At 42.4% G+C, this 25,888-nt stretch overlaps 1 protein-coding gene across 3 annotated transcripts; it reads left to right on the forward strand.

Annotated features, from left to right (window-relative positions):
* The first annotated feature begins 219 nt into the window (after window positions 1–219).
* On the forward strand, window positions 220–22,116 carry stx2b (syntaxin 2b). 3 transcript variants are annotated; one of them, XM_084312184.1, is made up of 11 exons: window positions 220–583; window positions 699–773; window positions 879–978; window positions 1,947–2,021; window positions 2,165–2,238; window positions 2,440–2,548; window positions 4,849–4,922; window positions 7,589–7,726; window positions 19,917–20,027; window positions 20,341–20,460; window positions 20,666–22,116. In XM_084312184.1, the coding sequence occupies exons 1-10, from the start codon at window positions 554–556 to the stop codon at window positions 20,434–20,436; spliced, it is 882 nt and encodes a 293-aa protein (XP_084168310.1). In that variant the 5' UTR covers window positions 220–553; the 3' UTR covers window positions 20,437–20,460; window positions 20,666–22,116. The 3 variants fall into 3 exon arrangements, with proteins under 3 accessions (XP_084168310.1, XP_084168311.1, XP_084168312.1); XM_084312185.1 differs by lacking the exon at window positions 20,341–20,460; XM_084312186.1 differs by lacking the exon at window positions 879–978 and having other exon boundaries at window positions 550–583.
* Window positions 22,117–25,888: the final 3,772 nt, after the last annotated feature.

A 25,888-nucleotide genomic window follows, 5' to 3' on the forward strand; every position in this document is an offset into this window, starting at 1 on the left:
AGCCGTGGGTTGGCCACCCCTGCTCTATAGGCTACTATATATTCATTTACCTGTATTATATTTTGTTCCTCAAGATGCATGTAATTGACTGATCTTATAACTTTTATTTCGAAAAATATTGAGCGGAAGTCCAAACTAATCTACCGCTCGTTTGCTACTGAAGAAGATGCATTATCGCTCTTTAGTTTTGTGTAGTCTGTAGTGTGGAACGTAATTTTTTTTAACAGCAAGAAATTAGAACTAAACCGCGAGCATATACATTTCAAGAACTCGTGTACATTTAGGCACAATTTGTTTTACTTCAAACATTCGTCCAATACTATGCCAGATATACGGCAAACTTATTTATTTTGTTTGTTTATTTGAAGGAATGTCATCAATCTAACATTAAATTATATTCCCATCTAAATTGATGTTATTCCGCTATCAGGACTCAGGAGTTAAACGGGCGGTGCAGTAGTGCAGTTATCACATTGTCGCAAACGGTGGATTTCATTATGGCTCAGCGGGTGCTTTGTTAAAATAATCTGGTCAAAACGCAGTGGTCGGTGTGATGAAGGATCGTCTGGGTGAAATAACTGCTGTAAGTAAAGAGGCCGCTTATTACTATTAATTTACCCATCTTATTTTGTTTTGGCATTTTCTAAGTCTGGCACACACAAATTACAATAAATTAGCTTGCATGTCCCTCTGTACAGAATAGGCCACACGCACAGGAAGATGTTGCAGTCACAGTTGACAGAGACGGCTTCATGGAGGTTTTTTTCAGAAGGGTGAGTTATTTCCATAGTTAAAAAGGTATGGCTATTGAAATAATGCTATTTATTGATTGATTGATTGATTGATTGATTGATTGATTGATTGATTGATTGATTTAGGTGGAAGAAGTTAGGGGGCTCATTGATAACATCTCCTACCAAGTGGAAGAGGCAAGGAAAATACACAGTGTGGTCCTTTCTGCACCCAATCCAGATGACAGTAGGTCTACTCTGTTCACATACAGAAGAGCGAGTTAAAAAAATTCCTTAATGTTCATGTTTCATATTTTCTTGACAACACGTCTTTTTGTCATTATCGTTTTAAGTGTCATTATTATTATGAAGTGTACGTGTGAGTTCTGGAGACTGGCTTTGGTGTTGCACAATGAACATAATCAAACATAACTTTCCTTGTTGCATTGTCCTCTTCATTGTAAACCAGAGAATGGCTGCCCGGAAATCTGCATAGGAAATGGTCCCATTGCCCAGATCCTCGGGCTATTAAGGGGGTGGGCTTGGCTCTGACTAACCCTGTTAGGAGCACATTAACTTTGACATGCTGTCGTTCACACAGATGTTGGCAGGCGTTTGCTGTAGTATGACTGACTCAACATACGCTATCAACACTGCTTATTTTAAAACTGCATTAAAGATAGGCTATAATTTAAAGCAACTTTAAGGAGCTGCATGGTTATGGTTCTCACTCACAGACTGTTCAAGCATTTTGTTGTTGCAGCTGTGAGAATCAATTGCTAGGCTTGTTCAGACATAGAACTGAGCCTGTGTCTAGAGAACGTAGCCCGTCACGTCAGACTCGTGGAAGCCAAGGCAAGCTACGACTCCCAGTGGGAATCTGGGATCTGGACGTGTCCGGCTAACCAGAACTGTGCAAAGACAAGGAACCTTCAGTTTAATGTGCCACAGATGTTGGATGTGATTCATTTGTTTGATGATAAAAATGTACAATATAGAATTCATCACCAAGTAACGAAACAATAGGCCAGCGCTTGGTGTGATGTGAGCATGGGCAGTATTGCCACAGGACAGTTGCCAAGTGACATGATGAGTTCTTGTGCCAATATTTGATTGAGGGGAAAGCCACCATTATTAGTTGGATGACATGATGATTCCTCATCAGCCAGGTTTGGTCAATGACCCCCATGATGCTTTGTCTCTGTTTTCACCAAGGAACAAAGAATGAACTCTACACTTTGACAAATGACATCAAAGGGACTGCCAATATTGTACGAACAAAACTGAAATGTAAGTAGAATCATAAGCTCATGACCAGATTAGTTATTCAGATGTATCTATTCGTTATTAAGTTATAATAACACTTCAAAATAGATAGTTAATTGTTTTGGGCTTACTTTCAGTATGATAATTGGTACTCTCTTCCTCTGAAGCTATGGAGCAAAGCTTGCCCAAGGATGATATCTCTAATAGGTCATCCGTTGACTTCCGCATCCAGAAAACACAGGTCAGGATGCACGCATGCGCACACACACACACACACACACACACACACACACACACACACACACACCACACACACGCACACACACACACGCGTGCACATACACTTTTGATCTCACCTACCGACTGTAAATTCAGTTGTTATATACATTTTTTTAAGCATGTTCTGTCCTCCTCTGGTCTGTTCATTGTGCTTTGTCCCCAGCACACAGTGCTCTCCAGGAAGTTTGTGGAGGTCATGACTCAGTACAATGAGACTCAAGTGTCCTTTCGAGAGAGGAGCAAGGGAAGGATCCAGAGGCAGCTGGAAATAAGTGAGTGACAAATAACCGTCCTGAAGCCCCTTCAGGACAGGAACCAGGAAAGAGACCACACCTAGAGGCTTCCACTCTGTCCCTCTCAACACTAAACCTTTTCATAAATATTCACCGGCTTTTCCCTCATACTAGAGTTGGTGGTGTCATCCTTGATGTATTCAACCAGATCAATATGGTTTTTTAAGTACATTTTCTTTTTTTACCCTGGCCTATCATTGGAATAGACTGCATAGACACAACCACCTGAAGTTACATGAAAATGAATTTACACAGTCCTCACTCACTGTCAGTCCAAGGTAGATGTCTTATTCAATCACAGGTCCAAAAAGTCATGTCCAAACCCCAAAAGACTCGGAAATGTACTAAACCGGACCCAAGCTGGACCCATCTATTATAAAGCTGAGCCCCGATCCCACGCAGAACCCGAGACATGCTGGAACCGAACCTGGTCCGCCCCAGGAGACACTGACCTGAATGGCGCTGTTTTCAAAGTTTCTTATTACAAGTTGTCAAAACAAAACCTAGTCTTATTGTAGTAGCCTTCCCCCCTGGTGCTGCCTGACCGTGACGCGTATTTCGACCAATCCTTGCCAAGAGAGTTGGTAATAAAAATAAATCCATATTTTTCTTGCTGATTGAAAAAGCATGGCTATTCCCCTCGTTATTTTGGCTTAAGTCCACTTGCTGTCACAGATGACATAATGCTAATGTTTCCAAAATGATACATTTGCTTGCACAACTCAGTTCAGTGCAGTTTAGCAGTTTCGCGTTTTGTTGCATGTATCATAATAACTGACGCAAAGATACGTTTTTGCCATTTTACTATACTACACTATACACTATAACGTTCAATGTATAATAATAACGATTGATCGTTGTCACGGCTGTTATCTTCATCTGTGCTGCTACAGTACAGACTGACCTCTGCTCTCTGCCCCTTCACATCCTGACCAGGGTTGCACTCTCAGACGTTTTTTTATGATCATTTAGTACCATCTTGTGGCATGGACATCTGGGAAAAATAAATCACTGCTATTAGTGGATCCTAATGGATCCAACATTTCATGTCAGAGATCTGAGACCTGCGGCAAACAGTACCAAATCTGATTTGGACCGGCAAACCACATGCTTTTGGGTTTTTGGGCAAAAACCCCTAAGACCTCCAGTACGAGAAATGTGAAGGCTCCCCCGCTAAATTACTTGTACGTGGTTGAGTCCACATGGTCCTCATTCACAATGATTGAAAATTACTTACTTAGTGCATCTTTAATGCATTTGTACAAATGGACAACTAAATAATTTGACAATGTCAAATGCAGGAAAATTATACAGCACACACATGCACCCATGTTGTATGCACTTGTGAGTAATGAGAATAGTGGATGGAAAGAATAGAACTAGCCCACACAGTCCCCCTACGGTCAGCATTAATGAGAGTGTCTGTACTGCTCCGCACTCCAGACGGAAGAGGCAGACACAGGAGACACCTAGCCATGTTTGTGTTGCCGGGGGAAACGGTCAGAGGGCTCAGAGGCCTGGCGTAACACCAGCTCACCTGTCAATGAGCTGGTCACATGACCTGGTGTACCGATGTCTATGCTTGTTGTGGGCTTGGGACTACATCGTTAATCTACAGTTACTAGTGGTACGCTTTCATGCTTGATCACAGTCGGGCTATTATTGATGAGCCATAATAGGGGTTTGCTTGGGGCGTGTTTTGGCAGCGTAGGTGGCATGTCTCTGAGGAATAGCCATAGTGTCTGTGACACAACCACCTGCACATAGAGCAGTCTCTTCAGGGAGTAGACTGTATGACAAGAAGGATGACAATAGGAGAAGAGGATTTTCTGTTTATAGAGTTTCACCAGCTGTTACCCAGTAGGGTGCCTACTAGTTGCATTATCCCCCAGTCAGTTGCTAATAGATATGGTATAGCAGCTTAATCATTTTCACAAGCAAGAAGTCCAAACTATAGCATTTAATGCTTGATTTCTTCATTTATTGATTTCTGAGGTTAAAGTAGTTTTGTTTTGTGAAGTTACCAGTATTTGTGATCCGCGCTGTTGCCTCTTCTGTGGATTGGTCAGGATCATTCTGTCAGCTGAATCAATGCTCAAAATTATTAGGCCCCATAATGTATCCTCTCTTGACTCCCACACACAGCAGGTGTTACACAAAATATTTTAAAATACATTCATGGTTCTTTTACTATGTTCTTTTGGTACTATACTATAAAAACATTTATTCAAAGTAATTCTTTCACATCTACTGTATATGTATTACTTTTTAAATTCCAGCTGGAAGAATGACCACTAATGAAGAGCTTGAGGACATGTTAGAGAGCGGAAACCCATCAATCTTCACATCCGATGTAAGTTCCCCATCCTCTGCTTTCTCATGTCAGGATTCTAAGATGTTGATACGCCATCTGCTGGGGAGGTGTTAAACAACACCCTAGTGAATGCAAGGAACCACTACTTGACTCAGCGAGAGCTGGGAAATATTGTTAGGGGATTGAAAAATATCAACTATTATATTCAGGGGTATTACCAGATTACTGCAAGGAGTACGCAGATTTCTAAGATTTAAGTTCTAAGTTGTATCACAGATTCACAACACACCAACACAATGATTTATATAAAAATCCATGCACTGATTAAATATGGCTGAATCACCTTTTCTATGCAGAGGGCCTTGGTCGATCGATGCAATTCATTCAGAGGCCAATACAGTTGTAAAAAAAAAAAATACTAAAACAAGCATGAATTTGCAATAGCTGCGACCGCCTACATCAGGCTAGGATTCAAATTACTTGGCGGGCCAACCCCGACCCCCTCCCTCATTCAAAATACAGATATACAGTAGGCTACGTGAGAAGAACAGAGTTTATTTTGAACAGCTTGAAAAATAATTGCATGAAATTCCTTTCAGTTGCATGCAATCAGCGGTGCGTTCCTGATATCAACTCTGATTGCACGCATGCTAATGACGCCACGTGCACGCGCGCTCCCGGTGCGTGTGCATAAATGTCCCCTCGCTTGAGCACAGACTAAAGACAGTGCCTAATTGCCTCTACGAATGGAATAAACACATATCATTCACAAGTTAGGTGTGAATGTATCTGAGAACTAATTTAACACACCTGACGACCGGCGCTATTGATATGCAAAGTAGCCCAGGTGGGTACTTATAGCGAGTTGGCGAGTGCAGCGCATTCCTGTGTGCACGCGCGTGCCGTGCATGTGCGTGCACGCGCTTCTGCTCAAATCTTTGGCTGCAGCCTCGTCCCATGAAGAACGCATCCCTGCATGCAATGCAAGTCCAAATGTAACATTCAATAACCATTTTAGTTTTTTTGTTATATGAAGGAGCATCAAATTTGCGCAATTATAGCCTACTGCTGGAAACACTTTAATGCAGGCGTAGACTTTCATGAAATAAAAAATGTAATTGTCCATGGCAGAGAAGCGCAACACTTGTTTGTTTAACACAAATAAAAACAGGAATTAACTGAATGGAAACTAGATACGCAGGACTGCTTCGAACGTAACAATTAGCATACATTTCAAACACCTGTGAAAACGGCAAAACAAGTCTAACAACCAAAATGCTCTTTTAAAAAGAAAATAATAATATTCGGATCAAGATGAAACCATGGGATGGAATGGCATCAATGCGAAAAGTGGCATCTCCGCTCAAATGCAAGCTTTCGAAAGTTCGGCTGATATGATGTTGTGGCGAGGCGGAGGCACTGGTGAAGGTGTTCGTTCATAATTCTGTTTCTTTGTTGACAGAACAAAGAAACAGGGCTATCAATGGACGTCGAAATTTCATAAAACTACACTACACAGCTCACACCAGCCACTGTCAAAAAAAAGATATTGCCGTGATTTTCGTTATTATATCTCACGGGTCGAACAAACCTGAACGTTATTGCCATAAAATACAACGTATATTGTTTCTTTACCTTTCTGTGAAAGTCTAGAAGAAAACCGTGTCGCAATCTGGTAAAAAATGGAGGAGCTATGGACATTAACTGTACTTACAGTAGATTTCATTCACAGTCTTTGCTGCCCTGTAACGGGCGCCTGGTGGTACTAAATCCAGATTTAACTCTGCCATTGGAAAGAGGAGATTTGGCTCGATCCGTAGATGTATGACTAGGCCATTATTTATAGGCCTGATATTCTACTGTATATTCATATTTCAAATTGCATGTGTCCGGATAGCAAAATTCAGTACTGTATCAAAACCCCATGTAAATCATCTGCCCTTTATTCATTTGCTTAAATTTTTTGTACACTTGGATCTCAAGAAGGCGCTGAATGAGCTCAGTGGCAATTCTGTTTAAATTATATTTTTCACGTCTGGTCAATGTTAGCATGGTATTCACAGTCAAAAATAATATAATTTATATTCTCCTTTGGTTCATTACAATTTACTCAAGCATAGTAACAGACACAATATTTCTGACACTGGGAATACATTCCCTGAGGTCCATAGATGTCCCTAGATACCAAGAACATGCTAATGGACCTTGTACTGTATATTTGTATGTCATAAATGTCTTGATGAATTGAAAATGGAGAACCCTGATGTAAACAAGACGAAAGACTTTCTGGTCTGCATCCTCTTAGCAGTTGTCTGTACTGTATTGTACCCATTCTGCAATCTGTTAAAATGTTCAATCAATCAATCAATCAGTAGAAGTGGAGCATGCCTATATGCATGCATCCATGTGTACATGCATTCATACATACACAAGGGGCATGTGTTTGTGTGTCCTTGCCTTGATCAAGCTTTCCACCATGTTTGGCCATGTTACGTGAAGCTGTTTAGAAATGGCCTTTTTGCGATAGGCCACTCCCGTTGCCACGCTCACTTTTAGCCAATTGGCATGAACACACACACTTGACCTCCATGCAAAATGTCAACCTCCTAGGATGAAAACTGGCCACTAGAGGGTAGGACATTTCTTTTCTCAAAAAAGTTTGAGAACCACTGTTCTAAATCACACTCCTTGTCCTCTCTTGTCAGATAATCTCTGATTCTCAGATCACATGGCAGGCCTTGAATGAGATTGAATCCCGGCACCAGGACATTATTCGCCTGGAGACCAGCATCAGAGAGCTGCATGCTATGTTCATGGACATGGCAATGCTGGTAGAGACTCAGGTAACATACATGCATTTAGCATTGTTACATCCCAATGTATTTGCTTCCCCAGTGTTTGTCTTGTCTCTATTTAGTTTCCTCCCTTCAGTCACAACCCGTCCTCCACCATTGGTCCCTGCCATTCCTGCCCCATTTATGTTACGACCCCTGAGGTCTAAGGGTAAAGAGCTGTAACCAATAAATAATATTCATTGATATGCACAAAAAGGGCAGCAAATTAGACCCGGGTAACTACCGCCCTGTTTCTATCCTTACATCCATCTCGAAAGTCATGGAAAAAATAGTATACGAACAGATCGAAAAGTACCTCGCGGAAAAAAATCTAATCTACGAATTCCAATCTGGCTTCAGAACATCCCACTCCACTGACACATGCCTTCTCTACTTGAACGACCACATCAAACAAGAGGTGGACGCGGGCAAATACTGCGGCATGGTCATGCTGGACCTACAAAAGGCCTTCGACACTGTCAATCACACCATTCTGATTGACAAGCTAAAAGCAATTGGTTTTGATAGTTTATCAGTGAGCTGGATACAATCCTACCTGGAGGGGAGGGAACAGATGGTGGAGGTAAACGGTACCCTATCCCCCCCCCTCACAGTGAGCTGTGGTGTTCCACAAGGAAGCATACTAGGACCGATACTATTCCTAATTTATGCAAATGACATGTCGTCAGCTTGTGACTGCAACTTGTTCCTGTTTGCGGACGACTCAGCCCTGCTGGTCTCTGACAAGAACAAGTTACAGGTTGAAAAAGCCCTCAGCTCGGAACTAGGCAAAATCTGCATATGGCTCGCCGACAACAAACTATCATTACACATGGGCAAAACAGAGTCCATTCTCTTCGGTTCAAATAACAAACTCAGCAAGACCGACGGCTTCTCGGTTACAGTGGGTGACAATATTATCACAAGGAAAGATGAAATTACCTACCTGGGTTCCATCCTAGAGGCTAATCTTTCCTGTGACAAAATGGCATCCAATGTAATAAAAAAAGTCAACCAACGAACGCGATTCTTGTACCGGATCTCCTCTCTGGTAAACAAGAATACCCTGAAGACTCTAGCAGGAGCACTCATTCAAGGGTACTACGACTATGCTTGCACCTCATGGTACCAAAGCACCTCAAACGCACTAAAAAACAAATTACAAACATCTCAAAACAAGCTAGTCAGACTACTACTTGACCTGACTCCTAGAACCCACCTCACCCCTGCCCACTTTGACAACCTAGGATGGCTTAGAGTAGACGACAGAGTACAGCAACTTGCAATGGGCCTGGGCCCTCATTCATCAACGTGGACTTTGACCTTGACCTACTTCCACACGTAAGCACGGAATTTAGAACTAGCGCACGCACAGGGAAGTCGGCATTCATCACACGTGCGTAAGCAGGCTCTACGCACACCTGTCATGATGAATCCCACCTTGGCCCTGCGCCGCAGCTCGTGCACGCTTTCACGTATTTGCATACCAAAACCGCCCCGACCAACCAAATATGGTCAGGCCCTCCCCTTCAAATACCATGAGGGAATCCCTGTGTGTGGAATGTTGGAGGATGGCAAAGCGAACGAAAAAGAGAAACTACACAGACACCGAGGTGGAGGTCCTCGTAACGGAGGTGGATAAATAAAAGGCGGATTTGTAAACGGTGATGTCAGATATCAACGGCTCCCTAAGACCATTGCTGCAATTCTGCCTGGACAGCTCAAAATACTAATAAAGACCGTTCGTTGACCACTGTTTGGCGTTGGTTGTGTTGTGTGTCATTATAACCGTGCTGTACAATATGAATGCCTTTATTAGTTGTGTTCGATTGGCTATATGATTTTTAGAGGCATCTATTTTGTTGTCGGCTAATAAAGACCGCGCTGGAATATGACTGCCTTTTCCCGTGTTGTTTGATTAATACCCACGGATTAAAGTTCTCCTCAATTCTATTCCAAATCGCGATGGATCTCCCGTCAATTTTCTACCTGCTGCATGATTTCTAGAGGCATACTACTACAATCTATTTTGATGTCAGTATTGGGTAGCCTATATAAACAATATAATACGAGAGCATATACAAGAACAATGAATCTCACTGCATGTATGATGTATCCTGCCTTTCAATACATGAACTTGAATTCCATCATATAGTCTGTCCACTATCTGCATGGTGTCATTGCAATGCGTTTTCTATTCTTTCTTGTACAGTAAAAAGGGGGAAGAACACTATATTCATATGACTTATTCTGCTTACAGCTTCGAAATTCCACTTGTTTCGTTTAACGTAAAGCCTTTTAAATATAATCAAAACGTTCCCGTGTTTCGGCGGTCTGTGCGCAAAATAATAACGAGTTGAGCTTTATGATTTATGATGAATTGAAAATGGGGGACCCTGATGTAAACAGGACGAAAGTTGGTCTGCATCCCCAATTAACAATTGTATGTACTGAGCTGTACTGTACTGTACCCATTCTGCAATCTGTTAATAAACTTTTCAATCAATCAATCAATCAAGCTACGCGGAGCGCAGTCAGTCAGTAGCCTACACCCCGTATATTCCGATAACGCTATATAAACCATGAATGAATGAATGAATGAGAACTTTATTAACAGATTGCAGAATGGGTACAGTACAGTACAGCTCAATACATACAATTGTTAAGGGGATGCAGACCAGAGAAAGACTTTCGTCTTGTTTACATCAGGGTCCCCCATTTTCAATTCATCGTAACATATATGACATGCTGCATTCATTCTGAGAGAAAGATCTATTATTCCAAATGCTATTTATAGGGTTTTGACCATAATTACACTACTGTTGCTATTTTACAATGAACTATAATGAACTACGGTTCATAGAACATCCAGTGTTATTATGCACAGAAGCTCATTTCCTTGTTGTAATAATATATTCTACCACTGGGCGCGAGGTACGCCAGGTCCGAAATGTGCGTAGATGTAAGCACGAAGTCAAGTTCAAGTTGAAGTTGATGAATCCCACTCTTTGCTTAGAAATGATCGTACGCACGGGTTACGCACAGATCTGTGCGTAGAACACGTTGATGCATGAGGGCCCTGGTCTACAAGATACACTACGCGACCAAGGTACCCATGTACATGTCAAAATACTTCCCAAAGGTCAGTGAATACCACGATCACAACACCAGAGGGAGCTCCACAAATCATGTAAAACCCAGATTCGGCTCAAACAAGGGACTAAACACGTTTCGCAATTATGCCACATCAATGTGGAACGCCCTACCCAAATCTGTAAAGGAATGTGAATCACTACCCACCTTCAAAAACACTCTCAAAAAACACCTACGTGAGACTGCAATTCGAAACTGGCCCCTACAAATGTCCTAACCTAGTTGTACAGTAAATGACCAAGTAAGGCTTTGTCAATATTCCAATGTACAGTGTAAAATGTGTGTGTGTCCCCTTCCCAACCCCCTCCCCCCCCCCCACCTCCAATGTACAGCCCTCACCCAACCCACCCAACCCCACCCCACCCAACCAACCTCCTCCAATGTACAGTTTCTATGCCAAATGTATATACACTCCTTTTCTGGACACTTTTGTATCACAAACAGTACTGTATTTGCAAATCTGATATGTCATAAATGTATAGATGTAGCAGTACTGTCTATCTGTATGTCATGTATGTCATATATGTTATGATGAATTGAAAATGGGGGACCCTGATGTAAACAAGACGAAAGTCTTTCTCTGGTCTGCATCCCCTTAACAATTGTATGTATTGAGCTGTACTGTACTGTACCCATTCTGCAATCTGTTAATAAACTTTTCAATCAATCAATCAATATAAAAAGGAAGCACAGGTAACTCAAGGGTGAGCCAAGGCCAAAACAAAACAAACACCACTATTCTCCAACACAAACCAACCTAAGGTAAAAAGAAATTACATTCCATAACCTACCCTTACCTAACAAAAACAGGAGAAAACAATACCAAAATGAAATGGCAGCTCACTCCATCCATGCTTCCTGAAAGGGAGAAAATAACACACATTAGAGATACATAGGGCGGCTAAGTGGCGCAGTGGGCAAGGCGCTCGCCACTAACGCAGGATATGCTGGGTTCGAGCCCAGCTCTCGGCGTTGCTTCCGGCTTGGCTGGTCGTTCATACTAATACAATTGGCAGTATTAGGGGGTGGGAAAGCCGGTGGAGAGTAACAAAACAGGATATGAGAAAGGTTGACGTCTTCCACAATAGCTGCTTACGTAGGATCTGCAACATCTTTTGGCCAAATAGAATCTCGAATGAGGAACTTTATAAGAAGACAGGCAGCTTGCATATGTCCCTTGACATAAGGAGACTGAGGTTAAGATGGCTCAGCCATGTATTGAGGATGCCCAATGAAAGGTTACCCAAAGTTGCCTTGAGATGGACCCCAGTTGGGAAGAGAAAGAGGGGTAGACCAAAGAACACCTGGCGAAGGACAGTGATGATGGAGCTGAAGGAGATGGGTCTTTCCTGGGACGAAGCGCAGTCCAAAGCACGAGACAGGATTCAGTGGCAGTGTATGATTGCGGCCTTATGCCCCAACCGGGACGAAGAGGATAAGTAAGTAAAGTAAGTAAAGCCGGTGGGTGGGGATCGGACGTTGTGGACAGCGACTCCTACAGGTCGGTTGGTGCGCCTGTACAGCAGAATCAGGAAGTATCAGGGGCAGCGTGAGCCTCCCACGCGTTACTCCTCGCCACTGAGAGATCGGGCTGTGCAGGTGAAAAGATGCGACGGCTGCCTCCTCGTGTACCGGAGGGGACACGTGATGCAAGGCTTCGTCCACATTGCAGCCGACCAGTGGGAGGCATGGTCTAACAACGTTCGAGACAGGGGAGGGTAGAATTGGATAATACGAAATTGGGATGGGAGAGAAATAGAAAATGGGGAGAAAAAGTAGATTAGACATTAGAGATACATACAGGACAGGTAAACATATAACAAAACAATATATAGCTCTCTATGGCCACACACACAAAGGCAATTTCACAAAGGCACCAAAAATACAACCAGGCCTAGCCTCATGCCAGAGAGAGAATGAATGATCTGAGCAGCCATGTTTAAAACAGGGTGTGGTGATCCAGGATTGGGTGGTGGGTGATGGTTCAGGATTGGGTGGAGGAATCCTGAAACCCATCCAGCAATCAGTGGTGTGCTGCATAGTAGTCCACCAATGGAAGGGCAGGAATGGTAGGGACCAATGGTGGAGGACGGGTTGTGACTGAAGGGAGGAAACAAAATGGAGAGAAAACAAACACTGGGGAAGCAAATACATTGGGATGTAACAAGCATGCATTCATCCAGACTCAGTGATGTACAACAAATGCAACTGAAGAATGAGCTCCAGTTTGAACATCATCTAATTTACACAACCCATCACTGGAGATTATGCGATCGGCATGAGACAGGGATTTGGGGGTGGCTTTGACAGCAGAGCAATGGGAAGAGGCCCTGGAAGGGGCACATGCAGCCTTATTCAGGAATGCTTAAGTCCTGTGCAAACCAGCTGGCCCCAGTATTTACATCCATATTCAATATATCCCTGGCTGAGTCCGTGGTCCCTGCCTGCTTCAAAATGTCAACCATAATCCCTGTGCCAAAACACTCCTCTCCAACAAGCCTTAATGACTACAGACCGGTGGCAAATACTGCGGCATGGTCATGCTGGACCTACAAAAGGCCTTCGACACTGTCAATCACACCATTCTGACAAGCTAAAAGCAATTGGTTTTGATAGTCTATCAGTGAGCTGGATACAATCCTACCTGGAGGGGAGGGAACAGATGGTGGAGGTAAACGGTACCCTATCCCACCCCCTCACAGTGAGCTGTGGTGTTCCACAAGGAAGCATACTAGGACCGCTACTATTCCTAATTTATGCAAATGACATGTCGTCAGCTTGTGACTGCAACTTGTTCCTGTTTGCGGACGACTCAGCCCTGCTGGTCTCTGACAAGAACAAGTTACAGGTTGAAAAAGCCCTCAGCTCGGAACTAGGCAAAATCTGCATATAGCTCGCCGACAACAAACTATCATTACACATGGTCAAAACAGAGTCCATTCTCTTCGGTTCAAATAACAAACTCAGCAAGACCGACGGCTTCTCAGTTACAGTGGGTGACAATATTGTCACAAGGAAAGATGAAATTACCTACCTGGGTTCCATCCTAGAGGCTAATCTTTCCTGTGACAAAATGGCATCCAATGTAATAAAAAAAGTCAACCAACGAACTCGATTCTTGTACCGGATCTCCTCTCTGGTAAACAAGAATACCCTGAAGACTCTGGCAGGAGCACTCATTCAAGGGTACTACGACTATGCTTGCACCTCATGGTACCAAAGCACCTCAAAGGCACTAAAAAACAAATTACAAACATCTCAAAACAAACTAGTCAGACTACTGCTTGACCTGACTCCTAGAACCCACCTCACCCCTGCCCACTTTGACAACCTAGGATGGCTTAGAGTAGACGACAGAGTACAGCAACTTGCAATGGGCCTGGTCTACAAGATACACTACACAACCAAGGTACCCATGTACATGTCAAAATACTTCCCAAAGGTCAGTGAATACCACGATCACAACACCAGAGGGAGCTCCACAAATCATGTTAAACCCAGATTCGGCTCAAACAAGGGACTAAACACGTTTCGCAATTATGCCACATCAATGTGGAACACCCTACCCAAAGCTGTAAAGGAATGTGAATCACTACCCACCTTCAAAAACACTCTCAAAAAACACCTACGGGAGACTGCAATTGGAAACTGGCCCCTACAAATGTCCTAACCCAGTTGTACAGTAAATGACCAAGTATGGCTTTGTCAGTATTCCAATGTACAGTGTACAGTGTCCCCCCCCCCCCCCCCCACCTCCAATGTACAGCCCCCCACCCAACCCCACCCCACCTACCCAACCTCATCCAATGTACAGTTTCTATGTCAAATGTATATACACTCTTTTTCTGGACTCTTTTTTTGTATCACAAACAGTACTGTATTTGCAAATCTGGGATGTCATAAATGTATAGATGTAGCAGTACTGTCTATCTGTATGTTGTGTATGTCATATATGTTGTGATGAATTGAAAATGGGGGTCCCTGGCGGTTAGGTGGCCGAGCGGAGATTGCGTTCGTCACCAACCCCGGAGCTGTGAGCTGGATTCGCCTGTTCGAATCCAGCTCACAGCTCCGGGGTTGTCACCAACTTGGCTGGCCGTCTGCACTAATACAATTGGCTGTATTAGAGGGTGGGAGAAGCTGGCGGGGTGGGTCCGGGTCGTTGTAAACAGCGACTCCTACAGTTCGGTCGGGGCGCCTGCTAAGCGCGGATAGGACTTGAGGGGGATAGTGTGATCCTCCCACACGCTACGCCCTCTCGATGAGAATCCGCGCTGCCAGGTGAAAAGAAGCGGTGATTGGCTGGACGTGTGTCGGAGGAAGCACGTGGTAGCCTCCACTCTCCCAGATGATCTGACTGTGGGGGGTAAGTGCGCAGCGACCAGGAAGGGACTGGGAATTGGCATACGACTAACATTGGGATGGGAGAAAATCGGAGGAAAATGGAGGGGGAAAAAGATCAAAAAAAAAATGGGGGTCCCTGATGTAAACAAGACGAAAGTCTTTCTCTGGTCTGCATCCCCTTAACAATTGTATGTATTGAGCTGTACTGTACTGTACCCATTCTGCAATCTGTTAATAAACTTTTCAATCAATCAATCAAACCTCTGTGGTCATGAAATGCTTTGAGAGGCTGGTCAAGGATTACATCTGTGCCTCCCTCCCCAGTAACATGGACCCACTGCAGTTTGCATACAGGGCAAACAGGTCCACCGACGATGCGGTCTCCCAAGTACTGCACAACACACTATTTCACCTTGACAGTAAGAAGGGGGGCTATGTGACAGGCCCCAGGCGGTCAGGGTGGGGGGTCATACCTCCAGCAAAATCACCCTGAGTATCGGGTCCCCCCAGGGTTGCGTTCTGAGCCCCCTGCTGTACTCACTGTACACACATGACTGTGTGGCCAGGTTTAGCTCCAACTCCATAGTGAAGTTTGCGGACGACACGTGGTGGTGGGGCTGATCTCTAACAATGACGAGAAGGCCTACCGGGAGGAGGTTGATGAACTGGCACGCTGGTGCTGGGATAACAGCCTACTCCTGAACATTGGTAAAACCAAAGAGCTGATCGTGGATTTTAGGAGAATACAGCAGGGGACACACACGCCGTTGTGGATAAACGGGGCTATCGTGGACAGGGTGAGCAGTTTCAAGTACCTGGGAGTCCACATCACAGAGGACCTGACATGGTCTACACACATAGATTCTGTGGTGAAAAAGGCGAAACAGCGCCTCTATCACCTGAGACAGCTAAGGAAGTTCAGAGTATCGGGGAAGATACTCCACTCCTTCTACTCCGGGGCTGTAGAGAGCATTCTGACTGGAAATATCACTGCCTGGTTTGGAAACAGCACGGCACAGGACAGGAAGGCACTCCAGAGAGTGGTGCGCTCAGCTGAGTGTACTTCGGGTATTGCACTATTGAATTATGAAAGACCCTCACCACCCCAACAACAGCCTGTTTAAGCTGCTGCGGTCAGGCAAGCGCCTACGGTCACACGCTGCAAGAACAGAAAGACTCCGACTCAGCTTCTTCCCCCAGGCCATCAGAACACTGAACACTGAACTCTCCACTCACAAATACACATGAGCACACACACACACACACACACACACACGCACGCATGCACGCACGCACGCACACACACACACACACACACACACACACACACACACACACACACACACACACACACACACCACTCATGTGCCAACCGCTAAAAAGAAATCACTTTAAACAAAATGTCACTTTAAAAAATAGAATATTTAGAAACACTTTAAAAGAAGGAGGTACTGTATAGTTTAGATACATTAAGAGTTAACATTGTAAATTGTATATTGCATAGTAGTGTATATAAGAACCAGTTTCTCAGGAACCTAGCATGTCTTTTTTTTACCATGCATATCTTGTGTCTTATCTGTTTAATTTTTTCTATGCCTATTTTATTCTATTTTATTATTGTATTTTGCACAATCAATGCGGGCAAGACCACCCGCATTTCACTGTATGCCCTGGTATGTATGTGACAAATAAACCTCTTGATTCTTGATTCTATTCAATTTAAGGTTTTGCCTGCATCTTTCAAAAACCAACCTCTCTAAAATGTTCTTAAATGTAGACCTCACATGTAACAGATGCCGTCTTTCTCCAGCATCTCTAGCACACTCATTTAGTCCTAACCTGTCCACTTGTGTTCAGTCTTCAACACTGTCAGATGTCTTTGAAATGGAAATGCAAGCAGATCCTATGATAGCTACTTTTGGCATAGGAGGGGACACTCCAAATAACTGAATTTGTTAAATTGCTAGCATGGAGACTGATCCTTTGTTCACTGGAAGTCTCCTCATCCACCAAGCTGGACTCAGAGAGGTGATGCAGAATCTTAAACTTGAGAAGTTGAGACTTACAGTATGGGATCCTTGGATAAGTTTGATCAAATCTGGAATCCATTTGTGGAATATGTAAAAGATAAATTAGATGTTCCACATCCATGAAACAACTGTCAGTTTATGTCTGCTTTTTCTTTTGGTCATTCTTTTTTTGTCCTTTATTTTATTCTGTGTTGTTGGTTAAACCTTTTTTATATTTTCTATTTTTTTTTTTTTTTTTATTGATATTTTTGCACAAATCTTTCCATTATTTACAGTATACCTTTTCACAGCATAATATGCAACATCCAAGATTCGCCTTTTTCATTTTTGTGACAACATACAAAACATGCAAGAGACTCATACAAATACACTAATAACTGACATGGAAATTAAAGAAGCACTTACAAAAAAAAAAAAACATACTATACATTGTGCATATACATCCCTGATATATATATATATATATACGTCATACGTTACATGTAGACCGATCTACCTGCGAGCAGGTATGTGCTGCATCTTTTTTTTTTTTTACGTTTCAGCTACGTATGTGTGTGTCTCCTATATACTTGTGTATCCCCCTATGTGTCAGTGAAAGCCTATATCTCAACTATGTGTATATGTAGGTGTATGTATGTCTATTTCCTATACATGAGTATGTGCATGTATGTGTGCCCCTGACGTGTATACCTTATCCTTGTGTATATGAGTGCGTGTAAACCTATTATGTACACATATGAATATGTGTATCCTAGATACTTGTATGTGGCTATATCTGCGCACATGTGAGTGTGATAGAGACAGTGACCGTTCCATAGACACACCATCTGGACATAAAATATATGTACATATACACATAATATATTATAGAGCACAAGTACCATCAGATCAAATCCCCTTTTTCATATTCATCCTTGACAATATTGTAATCCCATCTTACTCATTTGTCCTCAGATCGTTCAGTCAGGTGTAGAAAACTGTCCCATATCTCAGCGAAAATATCCTCTCTCCCTGCGACTCTATACGTCACCCTTTCATATGATGCTGTCCGAAACATTAGTTCCATCCATTCTTTAAAAGTAATATCAACAGGTGATTTCCAATGTCGTAATGCAATTCTACATCCTGATATCATGGCCATTCTATACCACATTCCCCGGTATTTAGGCAGCTTAATCCCTTTCGGTACTATACCCAAAACACATGCCATTGGGGCGTTATTTATCTTCACATTCAGGACCTTACTTAGGAATATCACAATTTGATCCCACATTTTCCGGACCTTCTCACATTCGTACAACATGTGCAGTAAAGTGCCTGTCTCCTTCTCACATCTCCAGCAGATGTCACTGTCCCTTAATTTCAGTCTGGCCAGTTTACTAGGCGTCCAATAGCTTCTGTTCAGTACTTTGTAAAAAATAAGTTGTGATTGTGCCTCCCTAGAGAATTTACTCCATTTGGATACCAGTTTCTCCCACATTTCCTCAGTAATATCCTCATGTACATCGTTCTCCCAGCTCAATCTCAAACCCGCCAATTTGGGTGCATTGTATTCTCTTATAACATCATAAAATCTTGACGCACCGCCTTTCCTGCGCCATCCTTTATAGAATATTTCTTGAATTGCAGTAATTGGGCCGCACTTTGGTCCTCCTATTGATGACGATATACAATGTCTAATCTGTAGGAATTTATAAAAGCTTTTATTATCTATATCAAAATCCTCCTTAATATCCTCAAAAGGCAAAACCCCATCCTCCCCGGCTATATCACCTAGTACATGTATCCCCCTTTTAACCCAATCGTCCCATATGACTGATTTCTTCCCAATCTTTAGTTTCTTATTATACCATATAGAGGCTCTCGTAGTTAAGTATGGGCTATCACCAGTCATTTTGTGCGATTGATTCCAAGTTTCCCTGATAAATGCCATCAAAGGGTTTTTAAGAGGTATAGGTCTGTCTGATTGTGTCAGGAAGGATTCCAGAGATGAGGGATATATCATTTCCTCCTCCATCCTGACCCAAGCAGGTGCCTCCTCAGGCGAGTGATTCAGTTTGGAGAGCTGGGAGAGCGAGAATGCATAGTGATACCAGTCTAGTTTAGGCAGGGATAAACCGCCATTTTCCTTTGCTGCATACATTTTGGCCCGTCCAAATAGCGGCCTTTTGCCCCCCCCACAGATATACATTAATGACTTTGTCATACTGTTTGAGTAACTGGGTCGGGAGAGTTATATTTTCTATTTTAATAAATGTTTGTATAATTTTTTTTTAAGTTCAATAAAAATATTGTGAAACATTCTTTTTTCCACCACAGAGCAAGTTGCCAAAATTAGGAACTACGTAGAGATTCACACTAGAGTTTCCTTTATTTTTTTTAAAGATTTATTTTTTAGCGTTTATTGCTTTTCCTGGTCAGACATGACCGACAGATACAGTGAGGGTGAAGCGGGAGAGAGAGCAGGGGAAGACATTTGGCAAATAACAGCGGGTCCGGGAATCGAACTTTGGGTCGGCCGATCCGCGACGCAGCGCGGTACATGGTGTGCTACTGGAGCGCCCCTAGAGTTTCCCGTTTATCTTTATGAGGATGCTTGTAATTATATGATCTACTGTAGTGTATACTGTATACTGTATATTCCTGCATGTCTCATTTGATTTCCTTTACAGGGGAATATGGTCAACAACATTGAAAATAATGTTTCCAACGCAGCGGAGTACATTGGCCATGCAAAAGAAGAGACCAAAAAAGCAGTGAGATACCAGAAAAAATCCCGGAGGGTATGTGTTCTTTCCTGACCAAAGGTCACATGCAGATTCTTTTTTTAACACCATCCTGCATTGAATGATATAGGTGACATATTTTACCAAAGAAAATAGTTTTCTCATAAAAGCTAAAATAAATTGCATTATATTTGCTGATCACTGATTACAACGTATTAGCAGATTTCAGTGTCAGATTGTCGAGGTTTGAGAAGCTTCATTCTGTGACAAGCTATCCTTTGTTAGACAAGATGTGTCTTTTGCCATTTTCACATTGTTCATGAAGACGGTCCCATTTAACTCCAATAACTACATTGTCTTTCCTCGGCAGAGGTACATTCTCCTTGCCTTTGCCCTGTTGATCCTGCTTGCTGTCATTGCACTAATTGTTGGCCTGTCTGTTGGACTAACCAAACCTCCTGTATGAGACCTACTCTGATTATTGCCTGAGGTAATGACAGTACTTTATACACATTACTGTAGTTCTCCGACACCAGCATTCATTCATCTTAACTACACTAATTCCCTGATCATTTAATGGATTTTTAATTAGCTGACATTGTTACTCGCCTGGCAAGCAAGACCTTCCTTGCAAAATCTTGTAATTATGGGGAAAGGCAAGTTGCTGACTACCTTTCTCTTTCATTCTTTCACAGAACATTTTCTACCTTGCCATTTGTGGCGCATCAAGCATCATTCTTTTACTCATTATATTAGTAGGAATCTTTGAGTGATGGATTCTGTTGTCCAAATCCACTGAGCAATCAGCTGTAGACTCCCTCTGCACTGAGACCTGGAACCATCTCACCGGAAGCCCAGAGTACCATTCAATACCCAGCAGTGATACAAAGAGCAGCTCACTACTACAAAAATAAGTTTACTGTAAGTATGATGAGAACAATCATTATGATCTACGTATCTGTAAATACTGCCGGACCTCACAAAGCTCCTCCAGAGCCATTCTGTTCTTACAGTTAATCACCCTCTTGGAAAATAGGTCAATGACCGCATATCACAATTAACACCAATGTACATTCCTTATTGCTGCCATGTCTTCGTGTTAAGCTATGTGATGTGATTTTTTTTTTTTTTTTTTTTTATACAAATAAAATTTCCCCCCCTTCTTTTTCCGTTTTCCGCACTCTACCCCCTACCGTCGGTCTGGGAGGGCGGAGACTATCACATGCTTCCTCCGACACATGTGTAGCCAGCCCACTGCTTCTTTTCACCTGGCAGCGCGGACTCACTGGGAGAGTGTAACGTGTGGAAGGTCACACTACCTCTCCCAGATCCTTCCCTTGCTGTGCAGGCGCCCCGACGAACTGTAGGAGTCGCTGTTTACAATGACCAGGACCCACCCACGCCGGCTTCCCACCCGCTAACACTGCCAATTGTGTTAGTATGGACGGTCGGCTAAGCCGGAGGCACCACAGCCGGATTCGATCCCACTGGCTCTGTGGTGGTAGACAGACGCTTAGTCCGCTGCGCTACCCGGCCGCCGTGATGTTACTTTTAGGCTTAACCTGGCCTAATCATTTTAATCTTTTTTATTTATTTAAACCAGAAATTATATCATAGGGTTACCTGACCCATTGTTTTATTTGTATTGACCTGTGCAAGTGTCTATCCTTTTTGTTCCTTTTTACTATTAGTTTTAATAGAATGTAAAGCCATTACAGCTCAGGGCCGTTTAGTAATGGTTTGAAATCCTAATTCCATAAATGTATGTCCAGCATTAGCATTATAGATTAGATTAAATTGTGTCCAAATCTGCTTGCAACATTATAGATCAATCAAATAGAATTCATCACTTAATTTAATACCAATAAACAACCTATTATGGCACAATTAAAATGTCTTCTTACCATGTATTACTTTGACATGTTCTCTCATAGCCCCAAAGGTGCCTTTTCAGCATTTGACACTGTAACCTTAACCTATGTCACAGTTTTATTTTTTATTATTATTATTTTTACAATCATTTGCGCTGACTTGAATATTGGTGATGTAAAATGTGAGCTGTTTTTACTTGGGGTTCTAGTAAAAACAGCTAAGTGCACTTATTTTGTTATTTTTATACAATTCATCTTTTTACTTTTGTTTTAAATTATATGTTACTGTATTTCATATTGAAGGAAAATAACTGATGAAGTAAAATAAGTAAGTAAAAAATAAACATAAAAAACCTTTTAGAATGCGTTGAGCTTTTTGCTGGACCTGCCAGGGCCAGCTTACAGGGACGGTGCCTGACTGACTTATGTCCCTGAGGTATCACTTTATATGCAGACTAGAACCAACACACACACCAGCCATCTGTCACCTGACTGGTGCCAGGGAGAATGAGCCTGCTACAAGCAAGTTCAAGTTCAAGTTTCTTTATTAGTTGTCATACAGAATACTTTTATACAAAATGCTTCTTTCTGTTACGCTCCAGAGACTGCTAGGCAAAAATAGATAAGTATAAAATAAGTATAGCCAGTATAAAATAGAAGTCAAGTACGTAGACAAAAGTGTTCAGTATATACATATATACAATGCTCAATGTAGAGTAGAAGTAACTGAGTTACCATACAATATACTATACAGTGCAAAGCAGAAATGGGATGAGGTACAATTTAGGTACAATTGTAAAAAAAGCTAACTTTATGCTAGCAAGCCTTTTTGTCAATAACGTGGAGATGCTAGAGACATGATCCAATATACTTTTATACGCATGAGTCTCCTGAACACGGAGAGACCAATCCCAAGTCGATCTGCACTTTTTCGGCCGAGCTATAGTAACTTTCGCACCTACTCCCGAACTACGCATGCGCAGATTGATGAACCTAGACTCTGGGGGCAATCTGTGCATAGAGAGTTCGGGAGTAGGTGTGGAAAAGTGACTATATCTCGGCCGAGAAAGTGCCGTTTGAACTGCGATTGGTCGCTCCGTGTTCAGAAGACTCAGGCGTATAAAAGTCTATTGGATCATGTCTCCAGCACCCCCACAGCCGTAGCTACAACCACTTTTATGTCAAGGCTCTCATCCACATTCATTCATTTTCTCCCCCCGCTCTCTCCCACGATTTCAGAATACCGGAAGTATTGCAGTGGTCTATAGTTAGGTGGATACATTGTAAAGTTGTGACAGGGGTACTGTCACTATGGCAGAGCCATGCAGTATGTGAAATCAACACCCCTTCAGCCAATCAGAATCGAGTATTCACCCAGGCCAAGGTATAATACATGTTATTCATATGCTCTAAGACAGTCCAAAAATATTAGTGGACATGAAACCCCCCCGAATCCAAAAGCTGTTCTGTGAAAATTCAAACAGCTAGGTAGCCTATAGTCTGAAGCTGCTCTATAGACCGTGCGTTGGGAATGGGTGATGATGACAGAGAGAGCACCTAGAGGAATATTCTGAGTAGACCTATATCTTGTTCATTGTCAATGTAGCAGCTCAACATCTGATGGCATCACAGGTTGATTCTTACTTCTCTGGTTTCTGGCTTCTTTTTAAAATAAAATTTTAAGATGTTGTACTTGGTCCAGCTGTACTATGCAAAATTCCTATGGTGCTGTCCTTGAACTTAATCACGCTATGGATGTGTTCTGTATCAATACATAATGTTCTCAATAACAATATCTGTAATTATGTTTTTCCCGCCCTGGTCTGAATCCTTCCGTTTCTTCCAAGACAAACAATTTGGAAGTGTGAATTGTTTAGGGGAAAACAGGGAACCAGAGGGTGCTGTTTACTTCTGGATTAATGGTAACTTTGTACAAAGCACTTCACTTCTGTGTAATCAACCAAACAAGATTAGTGAATAAAGTGGAGGCAGCTCCCCAGAGGGCATGTACTTTTCTCTCTTTGAAATATGTTTAAGTGCATTTAAAGCAAAAATGCCAGTGAACATCCTTACAAACTATATACAAAGGCCTTACAAGATGATATTCTGTAAGTCTGTGTTCACGTTTTACTTATATACTGTTTGCTATAAAGAAACAGAGAAACAAATTGCCTGCAGTAGCCTATTGACGACTGAGACAAAAGTTTGCGGCAGGTGCAGAACTGACCAAGCATCAGTTGGGGCAGGTGCAGAACTAACCTAGCATCAAGGGATTTCATCTGCCGCCGTTGGAGGACGAAGTATGTGTGCAAACCACAGCTGAGTCGTCGACAACAGTTATTTATTGTGTCTTCAGTGGGTTATTTGTTCCACGTGCAGAAATAACCCATCTTCTAGGCCCTGATAATGTGAAAGGGCAACATGATAAAAGTAGTAGAACGCGCTCACCTCACTAGACTTGACACTGGGTGCTGTAACCTCTGATATCATACATAAAAATAGGGAAACAATGTCCAGGCACGTGACATGCAACATGATGCAATGTAATAGAATGTAAATGGTGCATTTATATAGCGTTTTTATCCAAAGTGCTTTACAATTTGTTCCTCACATTTTACCCATTCACTCACATTCACACCGAAGGCGGAGGCAACCATGCAAGGTGCCAACCTGCTCATTGGGAGCAGTTAGGGGTTAAGTCTCAAGGACACTTCGACATGCTACCCGGGAGGAGTGGGAATCTAACCAGGAACCTCCGGATTACCAGATGTCTGCTATACCTCCAGAGCCACTGTCGCCTCAATGTAGGGTAAACTGGGGTAAGATGCATGAAAGTGTAAGGATAAGAAGCCCCCCATGGACATGAATGATTTTGAATAGGCTAGGCTAATATTTGATTTGTGAGAAAGTACACCATCATCTAACAAAATAACATAATAGCTATGCTAAGAAGTCTAAAAAGTATTATGCTGAGAATATAGTTGCTAGCAGTCTAGCAATATTAAATTGCTGTAGCATCGCTATAGCTCGGATTTCTTAGCCTCCTGAGATAAAAAAAAAAAAAAAAGAGGCTTTGGATAAAGCTGACCTCTCAGCACTACACTATTATTATATTATTAGTAATATAGTCTGTGGGATGGGAGATGAGAGGAAGCCCAAATCTCATCTGACCAATGAAAAGGAACAAAGGAGGATGATTGACAGGCTACCAGGGCTAAAATATTTTCATTCCGGGTTTCAGGGTAAATAGGCGGCAGCCTTATACTAGTAATCTTACCACACGTAGAAGAGTCCTAAAAAAGGTGTATGGTCGGTCTTATAACATCTTGCCTAAAAGGACTACAGTTGCAAATTAGCCAGCTGGCTAAAACTGACACATTTACAGAAATGTTGTTGATTAATGTGTACTGTCCTTTTAAAAAAAGAACAAACTGAAACTGAAAATCCAAGAGTCGACCACAGGAATAATCTCCTGCGGTTGTACAGGTTACACTACAGATGAAGGTGAGAGATGTATTACTTATCTCGATTAAAATAGTTTACAAACGGCCAGAGAATCTAAAACAGTTTGATGTCTAAACGGAATGACATTATTGAATTGAAAATGGGGGACCCTGATGTAAACAAGACGAAAGTCTTTATCTGGTCTGCATCCGGGATGCAGCATCCCCTTAACAATTGTGTGTATTGAGCCGTACTGTATTGTACCCATTCTGCAATCTGTTAATAACATTTTCAATCAATCAATCAATGGATGTAAACGAAAAGCACCACGTCTTCATCTTTGTGCAAGGAAGGCGTCCTATTTGTTGACTGTCTCGTGCAACTTTTGTGTCGCACCTGCACGTGCCCCAATTAATTCTACGAGAGGAGTGTTCTGCAATGAATAATGGCGGGGCGCACAGATGATTTCAGGTATATCAAAAGGTATAGGTGAGAGGAAACGTTGGTTTGATCATATATGTACAACCAGTGGTGCAGTCGTAATATGGGAACTGCCCAAACGCCACGCGCACACGCGCACGCGCATACATGTTCCCTCGGTTG

The sequence above is a fragment of the Notolepis coatsorum genome (assembly GCF_963971535.1).
Source record: "Notolepis coatsorum genome assembly, chromosome: 1".
In the NCBI taxonomy this organism is placed as follows: domain Eukaryota; kingdom Metazoa; phylum Chordata; class Actinopteri; order Aulopiformes; family Paralepididae; genus Notolepis; species Notolepis coatsorum.